Source organism: Salvelinus fontinalis, chromosome 12, assembly GCF_029448725.1.
Source record: "Salvelinus fontinalis isolate EN_2023a chromosome 12, ASM2944872v1, whole genome shotgun sequence".
NCBI lineage: Eukaryota > Metazoa > Chordata > Actinopteri > Salmoniformes > Salmonidae > Salvelinus > Salvelinus fontinalis.
Genome location: NC_074676.1, coordinates 29,386,117 through 29,410,084, shown reverse-complemented (window position 1 = coordinate 29,410,084; position 23,968 = coordinate 29,386,117). Strand labels below are relative to the sequence as shown.

The 23,968-nt window shown below is 43.1% G+C and overlaps 1 protein-coding gene across 6 annotated transcripts; it reads left to right on the top strand.

Annotated features, from left to right (window-relative positions):
- Window positions 1-14: 14 nt before the first annotated feature.
- Window positions 15-23,865, top strand: LOC129867120 (PSME3-interacting protein-like). Of its 6 annotated transcripts, none has more exons than XM_055940310.1 (9): window positions 15-80; window positions 1,517-1,566; window positions 1,741-1,874; window positions 2,020-2,118; window positions 16,543-16,665; window positions 20,121-20,253; window positions 22,793-22,866; window positions 23,004-23,159; window positions 23,455-23,865. In XM_055940310.1, exons 3-9 carry the CDS (start codon window positions 1,748-1,750, stop codon window positions 23,457-23,459), a joined length of 717 nt encoding a protein of 238 aa, XP_055796285.1. In that variant the 5' UTR covers window positions 15-80; window positions 1,517-1,566; window positions 1,741-1,747; the 3' UTR covers window positions 23,460-23,865. The 6 variants fall into 6 exon arrangements, with proteins under 6 accessions (XP_055796285.1, XP_055796286.1, XP_055796288.1 ...); XM_055940311.1 differs by lacking the exon at window positions 15-80 and adding an exon at window positions 209-293; XM_055940309.1 differs by lacking the exon at window positions 15-80 and adding an exon at window positions 307-427.
- The last annotated feature ends 103 nt before the right edge of the window (window positions 23,866-23,968 follow it).

Genomic DNA, 23,968 nt, shown 5'->3' with positions numbered 1-23,968 from the left:
GAATGGGTGGTGCTGATGTCAATGCCAATGGAAGTTTTCTCAACATTCAACACATGACATCCAGCATTCTTCTACAACCAGTAAATTACAGTCTTATGATTTAGAATGTGTAATATGTATGTGGAAACGAGATTGTTTTACAGGTAGCCTAAATGAAAATAAAGTATGTGCGTGCATTCAACCACAGCTTTCAGTTGTATAATCAGCATACCGGTAGTTATTTTACTCTGAAAATGCATACTGCAGTTAAAATATTGGTTCGTTGGAGTTACAATATTTTGGACACTATATAAGTATGTATTATCATAGATTGCTACAATTATTCAGCCCATCGAAGATCGGTTTAAACTATCGCCCTTGGTCCTTCAAAAATTTATAGTATGCGCGGAGCATATTTATTGTGACACGACGAGGCTCCGTGGATTAGGTAAAATTAACATAGCCAGCTAGCTATGGTGTTGTTTTTGTACTAACTATTACGTTAAAAAGAAATGCCACATTGTAACATCATTGGTTAAGTTGAACTATTTCAATCATTTTCGAACCTCATAAGTTTTTGTTTGGACATGATAGAAGCGGTATTGCCACGATTTATCACCGTGTTTCGTGCTGGCTAGTTTAGCTAACGGTGTTGGCGCAGTGTTTTTAAACTGTAGCTAGTATGTTTGGTGTTGGCTACTATAAAGCTCTCTGTAGCTACACAATGTTTTTTTCTTGCTGTTTTTTTTGTTAAACGTCTGTCAATGTGTCCATATTTTAGTTAACGTTAGATTGCTGCGTTAGCTAACATTAACGTGTAATGTCTTCGTGTTTCGTTTCCAATTGGTTAGCTAATCCATTATCTTGATTTGAGCCAGTAATAACTATTGAGTGACCAGTTAGGATATAGAAAACCTAGCCATTAGGTATCAATTTAGGCCTAACGGTTACTAAACCACCCACAGAATTTTGATCTGCCCGGAGTACCCCTGAAGTACACCCCCCCCCCCCCCCCCGTGTATTTTACCAGTAAACCTATGGTCTCATGACATAAGTATTCTCCAGTACCACCTTTATGGATAGGCCAAGTACCCCCGGGAACGACTGGTTTAGTAGGTAATGTTATACCGAGATACTTATTTGGAAACGCAAGTTAAAAAAATAGAATGAGTATCAACCATAATAAAAACAACCCATACTTCAGTAATTTGTTTGATGTTGTATGATTGGTCGAAGCTAGCTAAAATATAATTTGATAGTAGACCGCTATTTAACTACACTTGCTACAAACACATTTATTGAATCGACCACTAGAGGGAGGCATAGCCTCATCCATTGTCAACAGGCTGCAATGTTTTTACTTAATTTCTTACAAGTTTTATACTCTAACCAACCATGTAGAGTGTTGTGTGTAGCATTTTTTTAGACTCTTATACTCTAATTGTTAATCTGACTTCCTACATTTCTCCATTTTCCTTTGCATTCATATGCTTTGCATTTTTCAACACATTACTCTGAGTTATTTTCAATTCAACAGATGATTTCTTGACTTGGTGTCTGTTGTCTACTTGAGTGAGTTGAGACAAAGTAAGTTCTCAATCTCCACTGTATACCTCTATTTTGATGGATAAAAATAACTTTGATCAATGATAAAAACTCTTTCTTAGTATAGATTCGTAACATGTTTTTCGGTTAGTCTATTGTGGATGCTACTTGCTGCTGTTAATGCTCAGATTTGTGCATGCACCTTTACTTTTCAAGGAGGGAGATGGCAGTGCCAGCCGCCGGGGGCGTAGACCTCAGTCGGAAATTTGTGTCAGAGACTGTGATCGAGGAGAAGAGGAAGCAAATACAGGAGGAATGGGAAAAAGTTAGGAAGCCAGAGGACGCAGAGGGTAAGCAATCTGCCACTAACTCCTCTCTTCCTCAAAAAATGCACACAGACACAAGCAATATCTTACATCATGCCTGTACACTTGTCTCTTCTAAACATCTGCATGCCTCTGGTTTCTGTATGTTTGTGATGTCTCCCTGATACAGAGGCTCCTGAGGAAGAGTATAATGGGCGTTCACTCTTTGAGCGGCTACAGGAGCAGAAGGACAAGAAGCAGGAGGAGTATGATGAGCAGTTTAAATTCAGTAAGGGTTCCTCTCTCGTTTCTTTGTCCTTCTCCACTTTCCTTCCTATGACATTCTGGGATGTCACATTGGCTGTCTCAGATTAAACTTGCATTTTTCTCGCATCTATGGAATGGTGGGGTTGAGTGAATGCCAAGAGTGTGCACAGCTGTCATAAGGGCAAGGGTGGCTACTTTGAAGAATCTCAAATATAAACAGAATTTTAATTTGTTAAACACCTTTTTTGGTTACTACATGATTCCATATGTGTTATTTCATAGTTTTGATGTCTTAATGGCGCCGGAGGAGATGGCTGCCCTTTTTATAATCCCCTAACCAATTGTGCTATTGTGTTTTTTCGCATTTATTTCAAATCCAATTTATTTATATAGCCCTTCTTCCATCAGCTGATATCTCAAAGTGCTGTACAGAAACCCAGCCTAAAACCCCAAACAGCAAGCAATGCAGGTATAGAAGCACGGTGGCTAGGAAAAACTCCCTAGAAAGGCCAAAACCTAGGAAGAAACCTAGAGAGGAACCAGACTATGAGGGGTGGCCAGTCCTCTTCTGGCTGTGCCGGGTGCAGATTATAACAGAACATGGCCAAGATGTTCAAATGTTCATAAATGACCAGCATGGTCAAATAATAATAATCACAGTAGTTGTCGAGGGTGCAACATGTCAGAATCTCAGGAGTAAATGTCAGTTGGCTTTTCATAGCTGATCATTGAGAGAGAGAGAGTATCTCTACTAGAGGTCGACCGATTAATCGGAAGGGCCGATTTCAAGTTTTCATAACAATCGGGAATTGGTCATTTTGGACGCCGATTAAAAAAAAAAAAAAAATTTTTTTTTTTACACCTTTATTTAAACAAGGCAAGTCAGTTAAGAACACATTCTTATTTTCAATGACGGCCTAGGAACGCTGGGTTAACTGCCTTGTTCATGGGCAGAACGACAGATTTTTACCTCGTCAGCTCAGGGATTCAATCTTGCAACCTTACGGTTAACTAGTCCAACGCTCTAACCACCTGCCTCACGAGGGGCCTGCCTGTTACGCAAATGCAGTAAGAAGCCAAGGTAAGTTGCTAGCTAGCATTAAACTTATCTTATAAAAAAAACAATCAATCAATCATAATCACTAGTTATAACTACACATGGTTAATGATATTACTAGTTTATCTAGCGTGTCCTGCGTTGCATATAATCGATGCAGTGCGCATTCGCGAAAAAGGACTGTCGTTGCTCCAACGTGTACCTAACCATAAACATCAATGCCTTTCTTAAAATCAATACAAAAGTATATATTTTTAAACCTGCATATTTAGCTAAAATAAATCCAGGTTAGCAGGCAATATTAACCAGGTGAAATTGTGTCACTTCTCTTGCGTTCATTGCACGCAGTCGGGGTATATGCAACAGTTTGGGCCGCCTGGCTCATTGCGAAATAATTTGCCAGAATTTTACGTAATTATGACATAACATTGAAGGTTGTGCAATGTAACAGGAATATTTAGACTTATGGATGCCACCTGTTAGATAAAATACGGAATGGTTCCGTATTTCATTGAAAGAATAAACGTTTTGTTTTCGAGATGATAGTGTCCGGATTCGACCATATTAATGACCTACGGCTCGTATTTCTGTGTGTTATTATGTTATAATTAAGTCTGATTTTATAGAGCAGTCTGACTGAGCGATGGTAGGCACCAGCAGGCTCGTAAGCATTCATTCAAACAGCACTTTTTTTTCACGTTTTGCCAGCAGCTCTTGGACATGCTTCAAGCATCGCACTGTTTATGACTTCCAGCCTATCAACCCCCTTAGATTAGGCTGGTGTAACCGATGTGAAATAGCTAGCTAGTTAGCGGGGTGCGCGCTAATAGCGTTTCAAACGTCACTCGCTCTGAGACTTGTAGTTGTTCCCCTTGCTCTGCATGGGTAATGCTGCTTCGAGGGTGGCTGTTGTCGATGTGTTCCTGGTTCGAGCCTAGATAGCGGCGAGGAGAGGGATGGAAGCAATACTGTTACACTGGCAATACTAAAGTGCCTATAAGAACATCCAATAGTCAAAGGTATATGAAATACAGATCGTATAGAGAGAAATAGTCCTATAATTCCTATAATAACTACAACCTAAAACTTCTTACCTGGGAATATTGAAGACTCATGTTAAAAGGAACCACCAGCTTTCATATGTTCTCATGTTCTGAGCAAGGAACTTAAACGTTAGCTTTCTTACATGGCACATATTGCACTTTTACTTTCTTCTCCAACACTTTGTTTTTGCATTATTTAAACCAAATTGAACATGTTTCATTATTTATTTGAGGCTAAATTGATTTTATTGATGTATTATATTAAGTTAAAATAAGTGTTCATTCAGTATTGTTGTAATTGTCATTATTACAAAAAATTGTTTTTTTTAATCGCCCGATTAATTGGTATCGGCTTTTTTGGGTCCTCCAATAATCGGTATCGGTGTTGAAAAATCATAATCGGTCGACCTCTAATCTCTACCGCTCCTGCTGTCTCTAGAGAGTTGAAAACAGCATGTCTGGTACAAGTAGCACGTCCGGTGAACAGGTCAGGGTTCCATAGCCGCAGGCAGAACAGTTGAAACTGGAGCAGCAGCACGGCCAGGTGGACTGGGGACAGCAAGGAGTCATCATGCCAGGTAGTCCTGGGGCATGGTCCTAGGGCTCAGGTCCTCCGAAAGAGAGAATTAGAGAGAGCATACTTAAATTCACACAGGACACCAGATAAGACAGGAGAAGTACTCCAGATATAACAGACTGACCCTAGCTCCCGACACATAAACTAATGCAGCATAAATACTGGAGGCTAAGACAGGAGGGGTCAGGAGACACTGGCCCCATCTGATGATACCCCCGGACAGGGCCAAACAGGCAGGATATAACCCCACCCACTTTGCCAAAGCACAGCCCCCACACCACTAGAGGGATATCTTCAACCACCAACTTACCATCCTGAGACAAGGCGGGGATTAGCCCATAAAGATCTCCGCCATGGCACAACCCAAAGGGGGGCGCCAACCCAAACAGGAAGATCACGTCAGCGACTCAACCCACTCAAGTGACGCACCCCTCCTAGGGACGGCATGGAAGAGCACCAGTAAGCCAGTGACTCAGCCCCTGTAATAGGGTTAGAGGCAGAGAATCCCAGTGGAGAGAGGGGAACCGGCCAGGCTGAGACAGCAAGGGCGGTTCGTTGCTCCAGAGCCTTTCCGTTCACCTTCACACTCCTAGGCTAGACTACACTCAATCATATGACCTACTGAAGAGATGAGTCTTCAGTAAAGACTTAAAGGTTGAGACCGAGTCTGCGTCTCTCACATGGGTAGGCAGACCATTCCATAAAAATGGAGCTCTATAGGAGAAAGCCCTGCCTCCAGCTGTTTGCTTAGAAATTCTAGGGACAATTAGGAGGCCTGTGTCTTGTGACCGTAGCGTACGTGTAGGTATGTACGGCAGGACCAAATCGGAAAGATAGGTAGAAGCAAGCCCATGTAATGCTTTGTAGGTTAGCAGTAAAACCTTGAAATCAGCCCTTGCCTTAACAGGAAGCCAGTGTAGGTAGGCTAGCACTGGAGTAATATGATAAAAAATGTTGGTTCTAGTCAGGATTATAGCAGCCGTATTTAGCACTAACTGACGTTTATTTAGTGCTTTATCCGGGTGGCCGGAAAGTAGAGCATTGCAGTAGTCTAACCTAGAAGTAACAAAAGCATGGATACATTTTTCTGCATAATTTTTGGACAGAAAGTTTCTGATTTTTGCAATGTTACGTAGATGGAAAAAGGCTATCCTTGAAACAGTCTTGATATGTTCGTCAAAAGAGAGATCAGGGTCCAGAGTGACACCGAGGTCCTTCACAGTTTTATTTGAGACGACTGTACAACCATCAAGATTAATTGTAAGATTCAGCAGAAGATCTCTTTGTTTCTTGGGACCTAGAACAAGCATCTCTGTTTTGTCCGAGTTTAAAAGTAGAAAGTTTGCAGCCATCCACTTCCTTATGTCTGAAACACAGGCTTCTAGCAAGGGCAATTTTGGGGCTTCACCATGTTTCATTGAAATGTACAGCTGTGTGTCATCCGCATAGCAGTGAAAGTTAACATTATGTTTTCAAATGACATCCCCAAGAGGGAAAATATATCGTGAAAACAATAGTGGTCCTAAAACGGAACCTTGAGGAACACCGAAATTTACAGTTGATTTGTCAGAGGACAAACTATTCACAGAGACAAACTGATATCTTTTCGACAGATAAGATCTAAACCAGGCCAGAATTTGGGTTTCCAATCTCTCCAAAAGAATGTGGTGATCGATGGTATCAAAAGCAGCACTAAGGTCTAGGAGCACGAGAACAGATGCAGAGCCTCGGTCTGACGCCATTAAAAGGTAATTTACCACCTTCACAAGTGCAGTCTCAGTGTTATGATGGGGTCTAAAACCAGACTGAAGCATTTCGTATACATTGTTTGTCTTCAGGAAGGCAGTGAGTTGCTGTGCAACAGCTTTTTCTAAAATTTGAGAGGAATGGAAGATTCGATATAGGCTGATATAGTTTTTTATATTTTCTGGGTCAAGGTTTGGCTTTTTCAAGAGAGGTTTTATTACTGCCACTTTTAGTGAGTTTGGTACACATCCGGTGGCTAGAGAGCCATTTATTATGCTCAACATAGGAGGGCCAAGCACAGGAAGCAGCTCTTTCAGTAGTTTAGTTGGAATAGGGTCCAGTATGCAGCTTGAAGGTTTAGAGGCCATGATTATTTTCATCATTGTGTCAAGAGATATAGTACTAAAACACTTGAGTGTCTCTCTTGATCCTAGGTCCTGGCAGAGTTGTGCAGACACAGGACAACTGAGCTTTGGAGGAATACGCAGATTTAAAGAGGAGTCCGTAATTTGCTTTCTAATGATCATGATCTTTTCCTCAAAGAAGTTCATGAATTTATTACTGCTGAAGTGAAAGCCATCCTCTCTTGGGGAATGCTGCTTTTTAGTTAGCTTTGCGACAGTATCAAAAATAAATGTCATTGTTCTTATTTTCCTCAATTAAGTTGGAAAAATAGGATGATCGAGCAGCAGTGAGGGCTCTTCGATACTGCACGGTACTGTCTTTCCAAGCTAGTCAGAAGACTTAGTTTGGTGTGGCGCCATTTCCGTTCCAACTTTCTGGAAGCTTGCTTCAGAGCTCGGGTATTTTCTGTATACCAGGGAGCTAGTTTCTTATGACAAATGTTTTTAGTTTTTAGGCGTGCAACTGCATCTAGGGTATTGCGCAAGGTTAAATTGACTTCCTCAGTTAGGTGTTTAACTGATTTTTGTCCTCTGGCGTCCTTGGGTTGGCAGAGGGAGTCTGGAAGGGCGTCTAGGAATCTTTGGGTTGTCTGAGAATTTATAGCACAACTTTTGATGCTCCTTGGTTGGGGTCTGAGCAGATTATTTGTTGCGATTGCAAACGTAATAAAATGGTGGTCCGATAGTCCAGGATTATGAGGAAAAACATTAAGATCCACAACATTTATTCCATGGGACAAAACTAGGTCCAGAGTATGATTGTGACAGTGAGTAGGTCCAGAGACATGTTGGACAAAACCCACTGAGTCGATGATGTGGACTTGTCCATGTGGACTTTTCCATGTGAATATTAAAATCACCCAAAAATTTGAATATTTTCTGCTATGACTACAAGGTCCAATAGGAATTCAGGGAACTCCGTGAGGAACGCTGTATATGGCCCAGGAGGCCTGTAAACAGTAGCTATAAAAAGTGATTGAGTAGTCTGCATAGATTTCATGACTAGAAGCTCAAAAGATGAAAACGTCACATTTGTAACTTATTTTGTACATAATGTTTCTGCCACCGTGTCTTATAACTGAAAAGAGCTTTTAGATATCAGGACAGCAATTATTCACCCCGTACTGGAGGATTACTTTTTTTTAACGAGTCGAACGGGAAGGATTTACTTCAGTCGCCCAATAATGCCCTCATCCCCGTCATTCGCAGAAGAAAGAGACGACGATATCGGGGACGAAGGTCTGGGTGCCTTGTAAGGATCCGACGTTGAGCGTGTAATCTGCCTCTACCATCGGTCCTATTAGCCAACATACAATCAATGGAAATAAAATAGACAAACTACGATCAAGTATATCCTACCAACGGGACACTACAAACTGTAATATCTCAGCGGCTGAACGACGACATGAATAACATGCAGCAGGGGGGCGCTAGAGAGCGTGCTATGGAGTAGACGTGCTTTGCTAGAGCTCCGCTCAATTTTGAAACAAATTAGTATTTATCTTAACCTCTCACAACCTATAACTTCAAACAAATATGACAAAGGGAAAAGGCACCAAAAAAGGGGGCGCTAAACAAGATAATTGGAATGAGATAGACAACGAACCAATTTCAACGTCGCCGACCCACGAGGAGCTAGCTGAAGAGGCTAGCTTCCAAGAGTTCCCCACAGATCCTACTCAAAGTGACATACTGGCTGCCATAAACACACTAAGCAAGAAGGTGGACACAAGGTTGGCTGATATCTCAAAGAGTCTTGGGACTTTGGCCGAAACTGTGAAGGCAACTAAGGGAAGGGTGCACGAGGTTGAGCAGACGACAGTCGATCACAAGGCCAGACTACAGGACATAGAGAAACAGTGCGCAACGTTCAAAAATGACAACAAAACCCTGAAGGCCCGACTGGAAATGCTCGAGTCGCATTCAAGACGCCAGAACATCCGAATATGTGGGATCCAGGAGGACACTGAGAAAGGGAAACCCACTAAATTTGTCTCGGAGCTGATACCGGCATTGCTGGGAACACTTCAAAACGGCCATCCGGATCGACCGCGCACACAGATCACAGGCAACGAAGCCGGCCAAGGGCGGGCCACCAAGGCCATTCATTGTACGGCTGCACTATCCCCAGACCAGGGATCTCATCCTCAAGCTGGCTAGTCAAAAGTTCCCCCTTAACTACAACGGAGCCAGGGTCTCTTTCTACCCAGATCTTACCTTGGAGGTGAGGAACCAACGGAAAGAGTATGATGAGGTACGCAACAAATGCAGGGCGGCCAACATCCGATATGGATTCCTCTTCCCAGCCCGGTTTAAGGTGACAGTCGAGGGATCAACACGTACGTTTGACAACGCAAAAGAGGCCGATCTGTTCTTGACAAGCAAGCTCCCCGGCTGAGGATACAGAACGGCTGTGCCAGCCGGCTAAATGGCCAAATACAGGCCAGGAATGTGTTTGAATTGAATTTCCGGCCTATGTCTTTTCGATCAGAAGATCAGAAATTGGGACTTATATGATAGGTGAGATGTTGTGGCTAATATAGCATTGTTTGGCATGTCATGTTTTAGCGCCACTCACCCCCTAACGTGAGAGTTAAGTGTTATTTAATATTAGTTTATATGCGGAGCATCTATAGACGACGAGTTAGTTCAAGCTGTATGTCTAGACACCCTAAGGTTTGTGTGTTAGCCAAGGAGTGCTTCGTTTGGGGAAGTCACTCAGTAAAGGGGACGGGAGGGGGGATGGGGTCTGTGTTTTATGTTCACGTTTATTAATACAGGTGGCATGACAAGCTCCCGTACGGCGGGATGTTTTTCTTCTGGGTTTTGTATGACAGCAGCAATTTGATTTAAAATAAGAAATGCCACATAGTGACCGAGCACAGAGTAGACCAGGTGGAATAAAGATAGTCAGCTGGAACTGTAATGGATTAGGGCATGTCGTGAAACGAGCTAAGGTTTTTCCTCATCTTAAATCACTGGGTGCTGACATAGTGCTTCTTCAAGAAACTCATATTAAACGCTCCGCGCAGGCCAAGCTACGAGTCGGCTGGATCGGTCAGATATACCAGTCTAACTTTGATGCAAAAGCGAGAGGGGTAACAATCCTGATAAGGAAAAACATTCCTTTTGTTTACTCAACCTCGATTTCAGATACTAATGGTCGGTATATTATTGTGGCTGGTACACTGAATTCAAAACCAATAACCTTGGTCAATTTATATGGACCCAATTTCGATGATCCATTGTTTTTTCAAAGGGTATTTAAGGCCATACCCAATATCTCGGATACAAGTGTTACTGTTGGAGGTGACTTTAACTGTACGTTAGATCCTCTTTTAGATAAACAGCTATCAAGGTCACTTCGACAATCAAATGTCAGTGTCTGTCTAAATACATTGATGACAAACCTTAACATTGTCGATATTTGGAGACTGACGCACCCAACAGACAGGGATTATTCTTTCTTTTCATCAGTTCATAAATCATATTCCAGAATTGACTATTTTCTGTTGGACTCCAAACTAATTTCAGCAGCTGAGTCGGCTACCTATCACCCCATTCTAATTACGGACCACTCTCCTCTGTCCATGGTGCTGAAACTCGACAATATGTCGACAGGTCGGCGACCGTGGCGCTTAGACGCATACCTGTTGAAAGATGAGGCTTTTTGTCAGTATTTGAAGGAGCAGATTGCCTTTTTCCTCAGAACTAACGACACGGGGGATGTTGACGACTCCACCCTTTGGGAATTTCTAAAGGCTGTGATTAGAGGTTACATTATTTCTTATACATCAGAGAGGAAGAAACGTGCCAACACTAGGCTGAGAGAAATTGAAAGAGAGTTAGGGGAACAGGAGAACGTTTTTAGGACAAATTCCTCGTATACAGTCCTTGAGAAGATCACAAAGTTAAAGTATGAATACAATACCATCCTTTCGAAACGGGTGGGCTCTTTACTTGCTAGAACGCAACAAAGGTATTTTGAACTGGGGGACAAACCACATAAATTATTAGCAAGACAGCTAAGGCATGGCAAACCGATTTGAAAAAATATATTTCCGACATCATACACCCTGACCAGACAGATTTTATCCCGGGCCGACATATATACTACAATTTGAGACGCCTTTTCAACGTAATGTATCATGATCATAAAGTTGAGGCAGTGGTAATAGCTCTTGATGCAGAGAAGGCGATTGATCTGATTGAGTGGAAGTATACGATGTCGGTTCTGGAGCATTTCGGGTTTGGAAAGGATTTTATTAATTGGATAAGAATTATTTATGCACACCCAACGACGTCCGTGGTGACCAATCAGGAAATGTCGCAGTCATTCCGCCTGTTCAAGGGATGCCGACAGGGGTGCCCTATTTCGCCTGCTCTCTTCGCTATAGCCATGGAACCCTTTGCTACTCGCATTCGGGCATGTGCCGATATAGCTTCTGTTAAAATAAAAGACACACAGCACAAAATTTCCCTTTTGATGTTCTTTTGTTCTTGTCCAAGCCTAAAACTTCTATTCCTCTTTACTTAACTAGATAAACACATTCGGCTCCTTCTCTGGCTACAAGATAAACTGGCAAAAAAGTGAGTTGATGCCAATATCACGGCCTGTGGATATGCAATTTCTGCAATCTACCCCGTTTAGAACAGTGAGGGACAAGTTCACAAGCCTTGGCATTGTAGTGACAAGAGACCTTGATCAGCTATTGAAAGCGAATTGGGACATGAAAATATATCAGCTTAAACAAAATATAGATTTTTGGAAAACTCTGCCTATTTCCTTGGTTGGTCGTATAAACGCTATTAAAAAAATGGTTGTCCTTCCCAGGTTTCTTTACCTCTTCCAATTTCATACCACAAAGCTATTTTAAGAAACTGGATTCAATAGTAACTCCATTTTTATGGGATAACAAGGCAGCCAGAATTTCAAAGAAGCATTTATGCAAGTACAAGATAGAGGGGGGCTTTGGCCTTCCTCACTTCAAACTGTATTATTGGGCTGCTAATCTGAACATTGTGTCTTTCTGGAGGGAAAGTTTACCTGCGATGAGACAGAAGGATATGCCTTCATGGCTTTTGATCGAGCAGGCCTCCTGTCAACGTTCCTCACTCCCTGCATTTGTTAATATCCCATCATATGTGAAAAAAGCCACTTATGACTCCAATCCAGTCATTTGTCATACGCTTAGGATCTGGAAACAGATTAGGGATTTTCTTAACATACCCACTGTTTACATAGACAGCCCGATTAGCCTGAATCATGCTTTCCACCCTGCATTGGATGATGTGGTGTTTTCACAGTGGAGGGAGAAGGGGCTCACAACAATTGGTAATCTATACATAGATGGTCAGTTAGCTTCATTTCAACAATTACAGGCAAAGTTCAACATGCCAACAACACATTTTTTCAGATACCTCCAAATCAGGAATTTCTTAAGGACACATATCCCACAGTATGGCATGAAGCCAAATAGTCCTACATTAGATAGCTTGATCCTTGTCAAACCCCATTCAAAAGGGTCGGTCTCTAGACTGTATGATGTGCCCACATAGAGGTATGCACAGACACCATTAAAAGGGCTTGGGAACAAGAACTTGGTTCAGAAATCTCAAATGAGGACTGGATAGAAGCTCTCAGGAATATAAACCACAGTTCAGTGAATGCCAGACACAACCTTGTACAGTTTAAGGTGATACACAGGTTACACTACTCAAAAGTAAAACTGCATAAAATATTCCCGGACACCTCACCACTGTGTGAGAGGTGCAAGCAGGAGGAGGGGACGTTGACCCACGTATTCTGGACATGCCCTAAATGACATGCTTACTGGGCTCTCATTTTTGATTACTTATCTAAGGGCTTTGATAGAGTTCTAGCCCCAGACCCATTGATTGCTCTGTTTGGTACAGTTGATGGGAATAACCAGGAAGGGAAAGCTGTCTCTCTTTGTACTCTATTAGCCAAAAGGCTCATATTGCAATTTTGGAAATTGGAGACTGTACCTACCTTTGAAATGTGGTTACGGGATTTAGGGAATGTAATACATATGGAAAAGATTTGATACAACACCTCCAATAGAAGTCCATTGTTTTACAAAATATGGCAGCGGATACTGGATAAATGGTCTAGTCCCGCTTCATAACTGGGCTGACGATCTGCTGCTACTCTGTGCTGTACTACACTCAATATTTATTTTGGGCTTAACTACACTGCTTGTAATGACTATAAGCTGTCTTCTTATACATGTACCACCTAATAGGATTTTGTTTTATTTTGTGTATGTGTGAGTTAACTTTTGTTTTGTCCTCTAAATTGGCCCTCCCATTCAACAGTACAATGAATGTCATTGTTTGTATTGCTGTCGTTTTTACTTTATTTTTATTGGAAAATAATAAACATATTATTTTTTTAAAAAGAATAACATTCAGCTGGCGGGTTTTATGCTTTTTTGGCAGGATAGAACAGCGGCCTCTGATAAGACAAGGGGTGAAGATCTATGTATATTTGTAAACAACAGCTGGTGCACGAAATCTAAGGAATTTTTAAAGTTTTGCTCGCCTGAGGTAGAGTATCTCATGATAAGCTGTAGACCACACTATTTACCAAGAGAGTTTTCATCTATATTCTTCGTAGCTGTCTATTAACCACCACAAACCAATGCTGGCACTAAGACCGCACTCAATGAGCTGTATACAGCCATAAGCAAACAGGAAAACGCTCATCCAGAGGTGGCACTCCTAGTGGCCGGGGACTTCAATGCAGGGAAACTTAATTAAGTTTTAGCTCATTTCTACCAGCATGTTAAATGTGCAACCAGTGGGGGAAAAAACTCTAGGCCACCTTTACTCCACACACAGAGACGCATACAAAGCTCTCCCTCACCCTCCATTTTGCAAATCTGACCATAATTCTATCCTCCTGATTCCTGCTTACAAGCAAAATTTCAAGCAGGACGCACCAGTGACTCGGTCAATAAGAAAGTGGTCAGATGAAGCAGATGCTAAGCTACAGGACTGTTTTGCTAGCACAGACTGGATTATGTTCCGGGATTCTTCCGATGGCATTGAGGAGTACACCGCATCAGTCACTGGCTTCATCAATAAGTGCCTCGATGACGTTGTCCTCACAGTGACCGTACGTACTGTTAGGTTCTAATTTTCAGAGTAAATAACTCACGGACACTAGAGAAGTTTAAGTCTTCCCAAAGGGTCGATACAGCTGTAATTCAGACACAGACATGGCTTCCCCCGTGGTAGTATTCATACCCCACTTTGGGTGGAGTCTCCTCCTTATCGCTAAACATTGCATCATTATTCCTAGGCAGGGAGCTAAGTGATATGAGCCTTCAACGGTCTCTCCCCTTACCAGTACTGCCACATGCGATCGTGTTCCCTGCACTCAGCCCCTCTCAAGCTTCATTATGGCACCCCTCATGTCTCTTTTGTAACTAATGTTCCTATACTTCTGAGTATAACAATGTTCCAAGTTTAATCCAGAATCCAACAGTACATACCCCAACCAGAAGCCATGGATTACAGGCAGCATCCGCACAGAGCTAAAGGGTAGAGCTGCCGCTTTCAAGGAGCAGGACTCGGAAGCTTATAAGAAATCCCGCTATGCCTTCCAACGAACCATCAAACAGGACTAAGATTGAATCGTACTACACCAGCTCCGAAGCTCATCGGATGTGGCAGGGCTTGCAAACTATTACAGACTACAAAGGGAAGCACACCCACGAGCTGCCCAGTGACACAAGCCTACCAGACGAGCTAAATTACTTCTGTGCTCGCTTCGAGGCAAGTAACACTGAAACATGCATGAGAGCATCAGCTGTTCCGGATGACTGTGTGATCACGCTCTCCGTAGCCGATGTGAGTAAGACCTTTAAACAGGTCAACATTCACAAGGCCGCAGGGCCAGACGGATTACCAGGACGTATACTCCGAGCATGCGCTGACCAACTGGCAAGTGTCTTCACTGACATTTTCAACCTATCCCTGACTGAGTCTGTAATACCAACATGTTTCAAGCAGACCAGCATAGTCCCTTTAGGTAACCTGCCTAAATGACTACCGAGCTGTAGCACTCACGTCTGTAGCCATGAAGTGCTTTGACACCATCATCCCAGAAACCCTAGACCCTCTCCAATTTGCATACCGCCCTAACAGATCCACAGATGATGCAATCTCTATTGCACTCCACACTGCCCTTTCTCACCTGGATAAAAGGAACATCTATGTGAGAATGCTGTCCATTGACTACACCTCAGCGTTCAACACCATAGTGCCCTCAAAGCTCATCACTAAGCTAAGGACCCAGGGACTAAACACCTCCCTCTGCAACTGGATCCTGGACTCTCTGACGAGCTGCCCCCAGGTGGTAAGGGTAGGTAACAACACATCCACAATGCTGATCCTCATGGGGCCCATGCTCAGTCCCCTCCTGTACTCCCTGTTCACTCATGACTGCACGGCCAGGTAATTTTGCCGATGACACACAGTGGTTGGCTTGATCAATGACGAGACAGCCTATAGGAAGGAGGTCAGAGACCTGGTCGTGTGGTCCCAGGACAACATCTCCCTCAACGTGATCAAGACAAAGGAGATGATTGTGGACTACAGGAAAAGAGGACCAAGCACACCCCCATTCTCATCGATGGGGCTGCAGTGGAGCAGGTTAAGAGCTTCAAGTTCCTTGGTGTCCACATCACCAACAAACTAACATGGTCCAAGCACACCGAGACAGTCGTGAAGAGAGCACAACAAAATCTATTCCCCCTCAGGAGACTGAAAATATTTGGCATGGGTCCTCAGATCCTCAAAACGTTCTACAGCTGCACCATCGAGGGCATCCTGACTGGTTGCATCGCTGCCTGGTATGGCAACTGCTCGGCCTCTGACCGCAAGGCACTACAGAGGGTAGTGCGAATGGCCCAGTACATCACTGGGGCCAAGATTCCTGCCACCCAGGACCTCTGTACCAGGCAGTGTCAGAGGAAAGCCCATAAAATTGTCAAAGACTCCAGTCACCCCAGTCTGCTGCTAAAGAAAAACCCTTGAATGAGTAGGTGTGTCAACTTTTGACTGGTACTGTATATATAATAAACATTTATTGGAGTGGTGGAAACTATTTAGCAGTAGTGGGGCGCCGCTTCTAAATTAACATTTGAAGAATTTTGAACACGGGTCAGAGTCTGGACCCGTTGAGGACAAAGTATTTCATGCTCTGGTTGTGTGTATATGTGCACATTTTTATATTATGAACCTGTTTATGTGAACAGATGGAACTATGTAATACATCAGAAGAGGAGAATATTATCTAGTCTTGGAAATGACTCAAGCCTGCTTCCTGGCATAGCAGCTTCCCCGCTTTTCAGTTTCCCTGGTGACCAGCCTACTATTAGTAGTTACCCTTGTGGCCGAATGTGTGTTGTAAAGTTATATGCTCTTTAGTAAGGCCATTTCAGGAAACTAGAAAGAGCTTTGTTTTGTATTTTCATATGCCATAACCCTTCCCCAACTCCACTTGACTTAAGTTGAAATGATCAGAGTTGTTGTATTGGTACTATAGTGCTTAGATATTTTTTCCATAGAAATGTCTTTTCACCAACAGAGAACATGGTCAAAGGCCTGGATGAGGACGAGTCTCACTTCTTGGATGAGGTCTCCAGGCAACAGAGCCTGGTGGAGAAACAACGCAGAGATGAGGAGCAGCATGAGCTAAAAGAGTACAGGATATCCTTTCAGTTTCAGCTGTATACTCACTCCATCACTGTAATTCTTTATCACACAGAGCAAAAACAGTGTATCCATTTTCATGTAATATATTGGTAGAACATTTCTGTCAATATGGCAACATTAAAAGCCAATTCATTCTTGATCCGGAAATGTAGTCGGAGGCTTTGTATGGAGGGTGTGATGCAATTGCGGACCCTCTGGAAGCATGCAGGGTCCAAATCAAGCTCCGTATTTCATTTGTAACAATGCGGAGGGCACCGTATAGCTCTGCATTGCATGATTGGTTGACTGTAGGTGAGTGCGGGAGGTCATGTATGAACTCAAACTCACTTCCTTGACAACTTCTTTCACAACAGCTCTGCGCTGGCCCATGAAGCGCAAGAAGTATGAATGCCCTGACTTCTGCAGAGGCCATATCACCGAAAATGTCTGCATTGGCCTTGCAGCGTCAGATTGACCCTGAGTCACACAAATAATGGATCTACAATGCATTCAGAAAGGATTCAGACCCCTTGACCTTTTCCACATTTTGTTATGTTAAAGCCTTATTCTAAATTTGATCGTTTTTTTCTCCTCAAACTACACACAATACCCCATAATGACGAAGAAAAAAATGTTTTTTAGAAATGTCAGCAAATTTATAAAAGAAAAACAACTGAAATATCACATTTCCGTAAATATTCAGACACTTTACTTTGTTGAAGCACCTTTGGCTGTGATTACAGCCTCGAGTCATGTTTGGTATGACGCTACAAGCTTGGCACCTGTATTTGGGGAGTTTCTCACATTCTTCTCTGCAGATCTTCTCAAGCTCTGTCAGGAAGCAGAACTATTTTCAGGTCTTTCCAGAGATGTTCACTCCGGTTCAAGTCCGGGCTCTGGCTGGGCCACTCAAGGACATTCAGAGACTTGTCCCGAAGCCACTCCTGCATTTTCTTGGCTGAGGGCTTTGGGTCGTTGTCCTGTTGGAAGGTGAACCTTCATCCCAGTCTGAGAACCTGCTCCAGAGTACTTAGGACTTCATCAAGGATCTCTCTGTACTTTGCTTCGTTTAACTTTCCTGATTCTATCCTGACTTGATTTGACTAGTCTCCCAGTCCCTGCTGCTGAAAAACATCTCCACAGCATGATGCTGCCACCACCATGCTTCACCGTAGGTATGGTGCCAGGTTTCCTCCAGACCTGACACTTGGCATTCAGGCCAAAGAGTTCAGTCTTGGTTTCATCAGACCAAAGAATCTTGTTTCTCATGGTCTGAAAGTCTTTAGGTGCCTTTTGGCGAACTACAAGCGGGCTGTAGTGCCTTTTACTGAGGAGAGGCTTCCATCTGGCCACTACCATAAAGGCCTGATTAGTGGAGTGCTGCAGAGATGGTTGTCCTTCTGGAAGATTGACCATTGGGTTCTTGGTCACCTCCCTGACCAAGGCCCTTCTCCACCGATTGCTCAGTTTGGCCAGGCGGCCAATTGTAGGAAAAATCTTGGTGTTTCCAAACTTCTTCAATTTAAGAATTGGATGCAGTTTGTCACAGTGCCATCCGTTTTGTCACCAAAGCCCCATATATTACCCACCACTGCGACCTGTACGCTCTCGTTGGCTGGCCATCGCTTCATACTCGTCGCCAAACCCACTGGCTCCAGGTCAGCTACAAGTCTCTGATAGGTAAAGCCCCGCCTTATCTCAGCTCATTGGTCACCATAGCACCACCCACCCGTAGCACACGTTCCAGCAGGTATATCTCACTGGTCACCACCAAAGCCAATTCCTCCTTTGGCCGCCTCTCCTTCCAGTTCCTTGCTGCCAATGACTGGAACGAACTGCAAAAATCTCTGAAGCTGGAGACTCTTACCTCCCTCACTAGCTTTAAGCACCAGCTGTCAGAGCAGCTCACAGATCACATACTTATGTCAAGGTATTTCTGTTGTTTTTTTTAAACTACATTTGAAAACTTGTTTTTGCTTTGTAATTATGGGGTATTGTGTGTAGATTGATGAGCAACATTTTTTATTTAATCAATTTTAGAGTAAGGCTGTAACTTAACAAAATGTGGAAAAAGTCAAGGGGGTCTGAATACTGTCCGAATGTACTGTATGTGTGATCCAGCTACTCTTATACTCTCTCCATGTGTTTCTTTATCTCAGCCACAGGTTTTTGGTGTTGAGGTTTTTGTTCTCTAGCAGTAGATTTAGGCTTGTCCTACCCCTCTACTCCCACTTTCACCTTAGTTAAGTTGATAGTCAGGGGGAGTGTGTCAGTCTACAGGCTTCAGGTCAGAATGGGTGTTCTTCCACCTTGTTAGTGCTCATGTTCTCAAACATGACTTACAGCACACCTGAAACACAGAGAACCACATTCTACATGATGAGAAACCATTAGATCAAACAATATACAGTATGGGTAAGATTATTGTTTAAAGATGCCTGCATAGACAGTGACAGACAGGTAGTGACTAGTGAGAACTTGATTTGGCATATGATCATGATCTCCTCACAGCGAGGAGATGATTAGTCACTAAGTTGACACTGTTTCTTGTTGAAGTAGCTTTGCAACTTGATTTTTGTTGGTTTGTTCCTCAGGAAGGACACTGGTAGCATGTCATTTTGTTAAGCAAAGTATGGTCTTTTCTCCTGATTTGTAGTGATTTTAATGCATCTATTCTAAAGTGTGCTGTATGCTTTGCATGTCCACTTAACTGATATGAATGTATGTTAATGTATGCAAAGCCACTCTCATGTTACAGATATTTAGCACTGCTCTGAGCTGTGGTCCTGTGGTGATTCATTCTAAATTCAGCCATAGCTAATAACGTCCATGACTCGATAGCCTTCATTTGTCTCGTTCAGGCTGTCATGTAACATGATGCAGGGGGCATGATCAGAACATTATGCTATCATGTAAGCAAGAAAATACATGTTACCTCTCTCTTTCCACTGACAATCAGGTTTGTCTGCAGATGGAGGAGGATGTGTTGTCGTGGCAACCAAATCCTACAGAGGGCTGGCTTGTACGCTGATGGGAGACAGTTGAAGCGCTTACCGCTGAGAACCTCCATCAAGCCCTCTTTCGTAATATAGTCATTTGTCCTAAGATAGTTTTCCCACCAGTGTCACAGGTTTTTCTTAGCTCAAAAGTGTGTCACTTTTTTAGGGCAGTGATTGAGGCCCATAGACTAGTAAGTGGAAAGAACAGGCTGGGTTTATGAGGACACACCTGGACTGTGGCTAGAGCTCTGTGTACCATTTTGTTTTCCTGTACTCACTCACCCAAACCTATTGGAAATTCCATTCTGACACTCAGTGCCAGCCCAGTGGGCAATATCCTGCTTGAGTCAAGTGAGATGTGACTTAATTGTGAGTCAACTGGTGTCCCCATCACTCCTATCAGCAGTTTGTCACATCTAGGATCTGCACGTCTGTGTGTTCTCCATTTCCTCCTTAACTCCAGGATCTCACAGTGCTCTGAAAAAGCTGGCATCCAGTGAGACTCGGAAGGAGCCAGAGAGGAGAGTGGGACCTAGACCAGCTGAGGTCAAGACCAGTCACCTGTCCCAGGCCCATCTGTTGGCCGGGGCAGTCAAGCGACGCAGGTGAGGCCAGGGGCCAGGTTAATGAGAAGGGTGTGCTTGAAACGATGCACATAACTCTGCAGTATTGAGTTGTATTGGAGTCGCTGTCTTCAATAATTTTCCACACACAGTCTATGCCTGTATTTAGTTTTCATGCTAGTAAGGGCCGAGAATCCACTATTACGTAGGTATGTGGTTGCAAACGGTATCAGTGTCTTAACAGCGCGATTTGCCAAGGCAGGATACTCTAAGCGCAAATCTGGCAGTGGCATCTGATTTAAATTACATTTTTTGCAGAACCGCTTGTTGCAATTTCGATGAGGCTCTCTTATTCAGATATCGGTAAGTGGACTGGAGGCAGGGCATGAAAGGGATACCGAATCCAGGTGTTTGTGTCATCTGTTTCGGGAAAGTAATTGCGCACCCAACTCACTCGGGTGCTTCGCTATATCACATTTGACATTGTCCGTAAGCTTGAGTTCATTTGCACACAAAAAAATCATACAATGATGGAAAGACGTGTGTTGTCCTTGTTAATGCAGACAGAGAAGAGCCCCAACTTCTTAATCATAGCCTCAATTTTGTCTCGCACATTGAATATAGTTGCGGAGAGTCCCTGTAATTCTAGATTCAGATCATTCAGGTGAGAAAAAACATCACCCAGATAGGCCAGTCATGTGAGAAACTCATCATCATGGTCAGAAAATAATGGTCAGTAAAGAACTTTTAAGCTTGTCTCTCAATTGAACAAAATGTGTCAATACTATCAAGGCCCCTTGATAACCAGCGCACTTCTGTATGTTGTAAAAGTGTTATATGGTCGCTGCCCATATCATTGCATAGTGCAGAAAATACACGAGAGTTCAGGGGCCTTGCTATAACAAAGTTAACCATTTTCATTGTAGTGTTCTAAACGTCTTTCAAGCTGTCAGGCATTCCTTTGGCAGCAAGAGCCTCTCGGTGGATGCTGCAGTGTACCCAAGTGGCGTCGGGATCTACTGCTTGCACGCGCGTTACCACTCCACTATGTCTCCCTGTCATGGCTTTTGCGCCATCAGTACAGATACCAACACATCTTGAACACAAAAGTCCATTTGATGTCACAAAGCTGTCCAGTACTTAAAAAATATCCTCTCCTATTGTCCAGGTTTCCAGTGGTTTGCAGAAGAGGATGCTTTCTTAATATACCCCCCATAAATGTAATGAACATATATCAGAAGCTGTTCCAGGCCCGTCACGTTTGTTGACTCATCCAGCTGTAATACATAGAATTCACTGGCTTGTATGCAAATGCAGTACTTGTTTCAAAACATCTCCTGCCATGTCACTGATGCATCGTGAAACGGTGTTGTTTGATGAAGGCATTGTCTGTATAGTTTTTTGGGCCTTTACCCCCAGCATTGTCCTAGCCATATCTGCAGCAGCAGGAAGAATTAAGTCCTCCACAATAGTATGGGGCTTGCCTGTCCTAGCCACTCGGTAGCTCACCATATAAGACTCTTCTAGCCCCTTCTTATAAATGGTATCTGTTGCTTTTATTCATGTCTTACTACTCAAAAATCGTCTTATTTTTCAAATTGGCATGTTTTGTTTCTAAATGTCTGTGCAAGAGTGAAGGTTTCATTGAGTTGTGAGAGAGTACTTTTGCACATATAACACACCGTGGCTGAGGAAAGGCACTGCTCCCAATATAAGTGAAGCCCAAATCAATGTATTTCTCATCATATTTGTGCCTCTCCTGCATTAAGTTGTGACATTATGAGTAGCCGTGATATGAGTCCCTGTCTGTTGTTCGGTGCTTTCCCGGGTAAGGGAGCAGTAGCTCTTCGGCTGCATCAGATTCATAACTGTCAGTGTCCATGCTAGCTGGGCTAACAACAAATGTAGAATTACTGATGCTAGCATTGGATGTACTCGTGGAAGCAGAACAACATTTTCAATGACGGCCTAGGAACAGTGGGTTAACTGCCTTGTTCAGGGGCAGAACGACAGATTTTTACCTTGTCAGCTCGGGGATTCGATCTTGCAACCTTTCGGTTATAAGTCCAACACTCTAACCACTAGGCTACCTGCCGCCCCAGTAGAGCTGGTATGTGTCTATGGACGCGGGCCGTACTTTTTTTTTAACCATTTATCAATTTTTTGCGCAAACGGAATGAGCAGCAGCTACGTTTGGCTACATACGGACCGGTCGTGGAGTTCCCACGAGAGTAACGGTTAATTATTTGACTAGGCTACCTGTATTTGACATTTTTATTTCGCTGAACACTAGATGGTTTAATTTTATTTTTGGCAGTGAAATGAGGCTGCTCAGGCGAGGGGGGGAAAAAACTCACCCAAATGTGTAGCCCCGTTAGAAAATATTAATTTATTTAAAAAATAATATTAATAATAATTGTGTACCCCAGACGTAATTGCGCGTACCCCAGTTTGGGAATACCTGTGTTAGAGGAGGTCACAATTATGGGGAGTGGTAGAGTAGGCTATGGCTTTCAGTACGGAGAACAGTGAATTGATCTGTAGGTTTCTGTGCCTTGTCTTACCTTTCTCTCTCCTGCAGCTCCTCACAGTCCTCAGACAATAGCAAGAAACAGAAGGTTGAGGAGTCTGCAGCATGGATTGGGGGCCAGACAGGTGGGCTGGAAGCGTCTCATATCACGGCTACTCATAATGTCACAACTTAATGCAGTAATAACACAAAGACTTATGTCTCAAACATTATGTGTTCACTGATATCAGTAAGTGTGACTAACAGTGTGTTGTGCTCTCAGAGCAGGAGGCGGGCGGAGATGCGGGTGAGCAGACCTCCACAGTAAAGACGACAGGCATCCTCCACCTGCCATCGGCCGCCGTGTGTGTGGGCATCCTGCCGGGCCTGGGAGCCTACTCCGGCAGCAGTGACTCTGAGTCCAGTAGCGACAGTGAAGGTAGTGTGGACAGGAGCATCTGACCTATAAAGAGAGAGTCTGCAGATAGACACACACATTCACACAGTCTGCCAACACTTCTACTCCCATTGCTTTCACAGCTATATGACTTACTGTTGCTCTGTCATTTTGCAGCATTTCTTAAAGTGTTTTCCAGCCCAAAGCTGCATCGTTGTGATTTACTTTCTTCATAATCACTAAATAATTAAAACCCCTTAAATTAACTTCAATGTCATTGTGGTTTTGATGTTGTGCATCCAAATATGACATCTCACACAGTTTAAATCCCTGGCAGCCTAACCTGATGACATCCCCCTGCGGCTGCACCTGTGCTATTGGCCAAGGGAACAGTGACTGACAGCTTGGGATCAAGGACATGACTGCCACATCACATTCATACCAAACCTTAGAAAACATCAAGAAAGCAAGCCTGAGGTTTGTGGGCAGTCTCAGATGCAATGTATGTGGAAATATTTTTCCTTTTTTTTTTTTTTTTTTTTGATGCATCAGTGCAAATAATTCTGGATTTTAATGGACTTCTCTCCATTGAAATGTGTGTTTGATCATTGGAGGGTTGAGGCTTGGGGAGAAGAAAGTAAAGCGTTTTCTCTTTGTGTATTTGGTGTGAAGAGTTGAATAATGAATGAATGATAAATGGAATGAAATACAGTTTGAATAAAATGGAAGTGATTTCTGTTTGTACTCATTCACGTGCATTCTTTAACCAATAAGAATAGAATGTAGGAATACGTTTCTCAGGGTGGTCTTTGTAGGATTCCTTGTTGGTACTGCATACACATCTTAAGAAA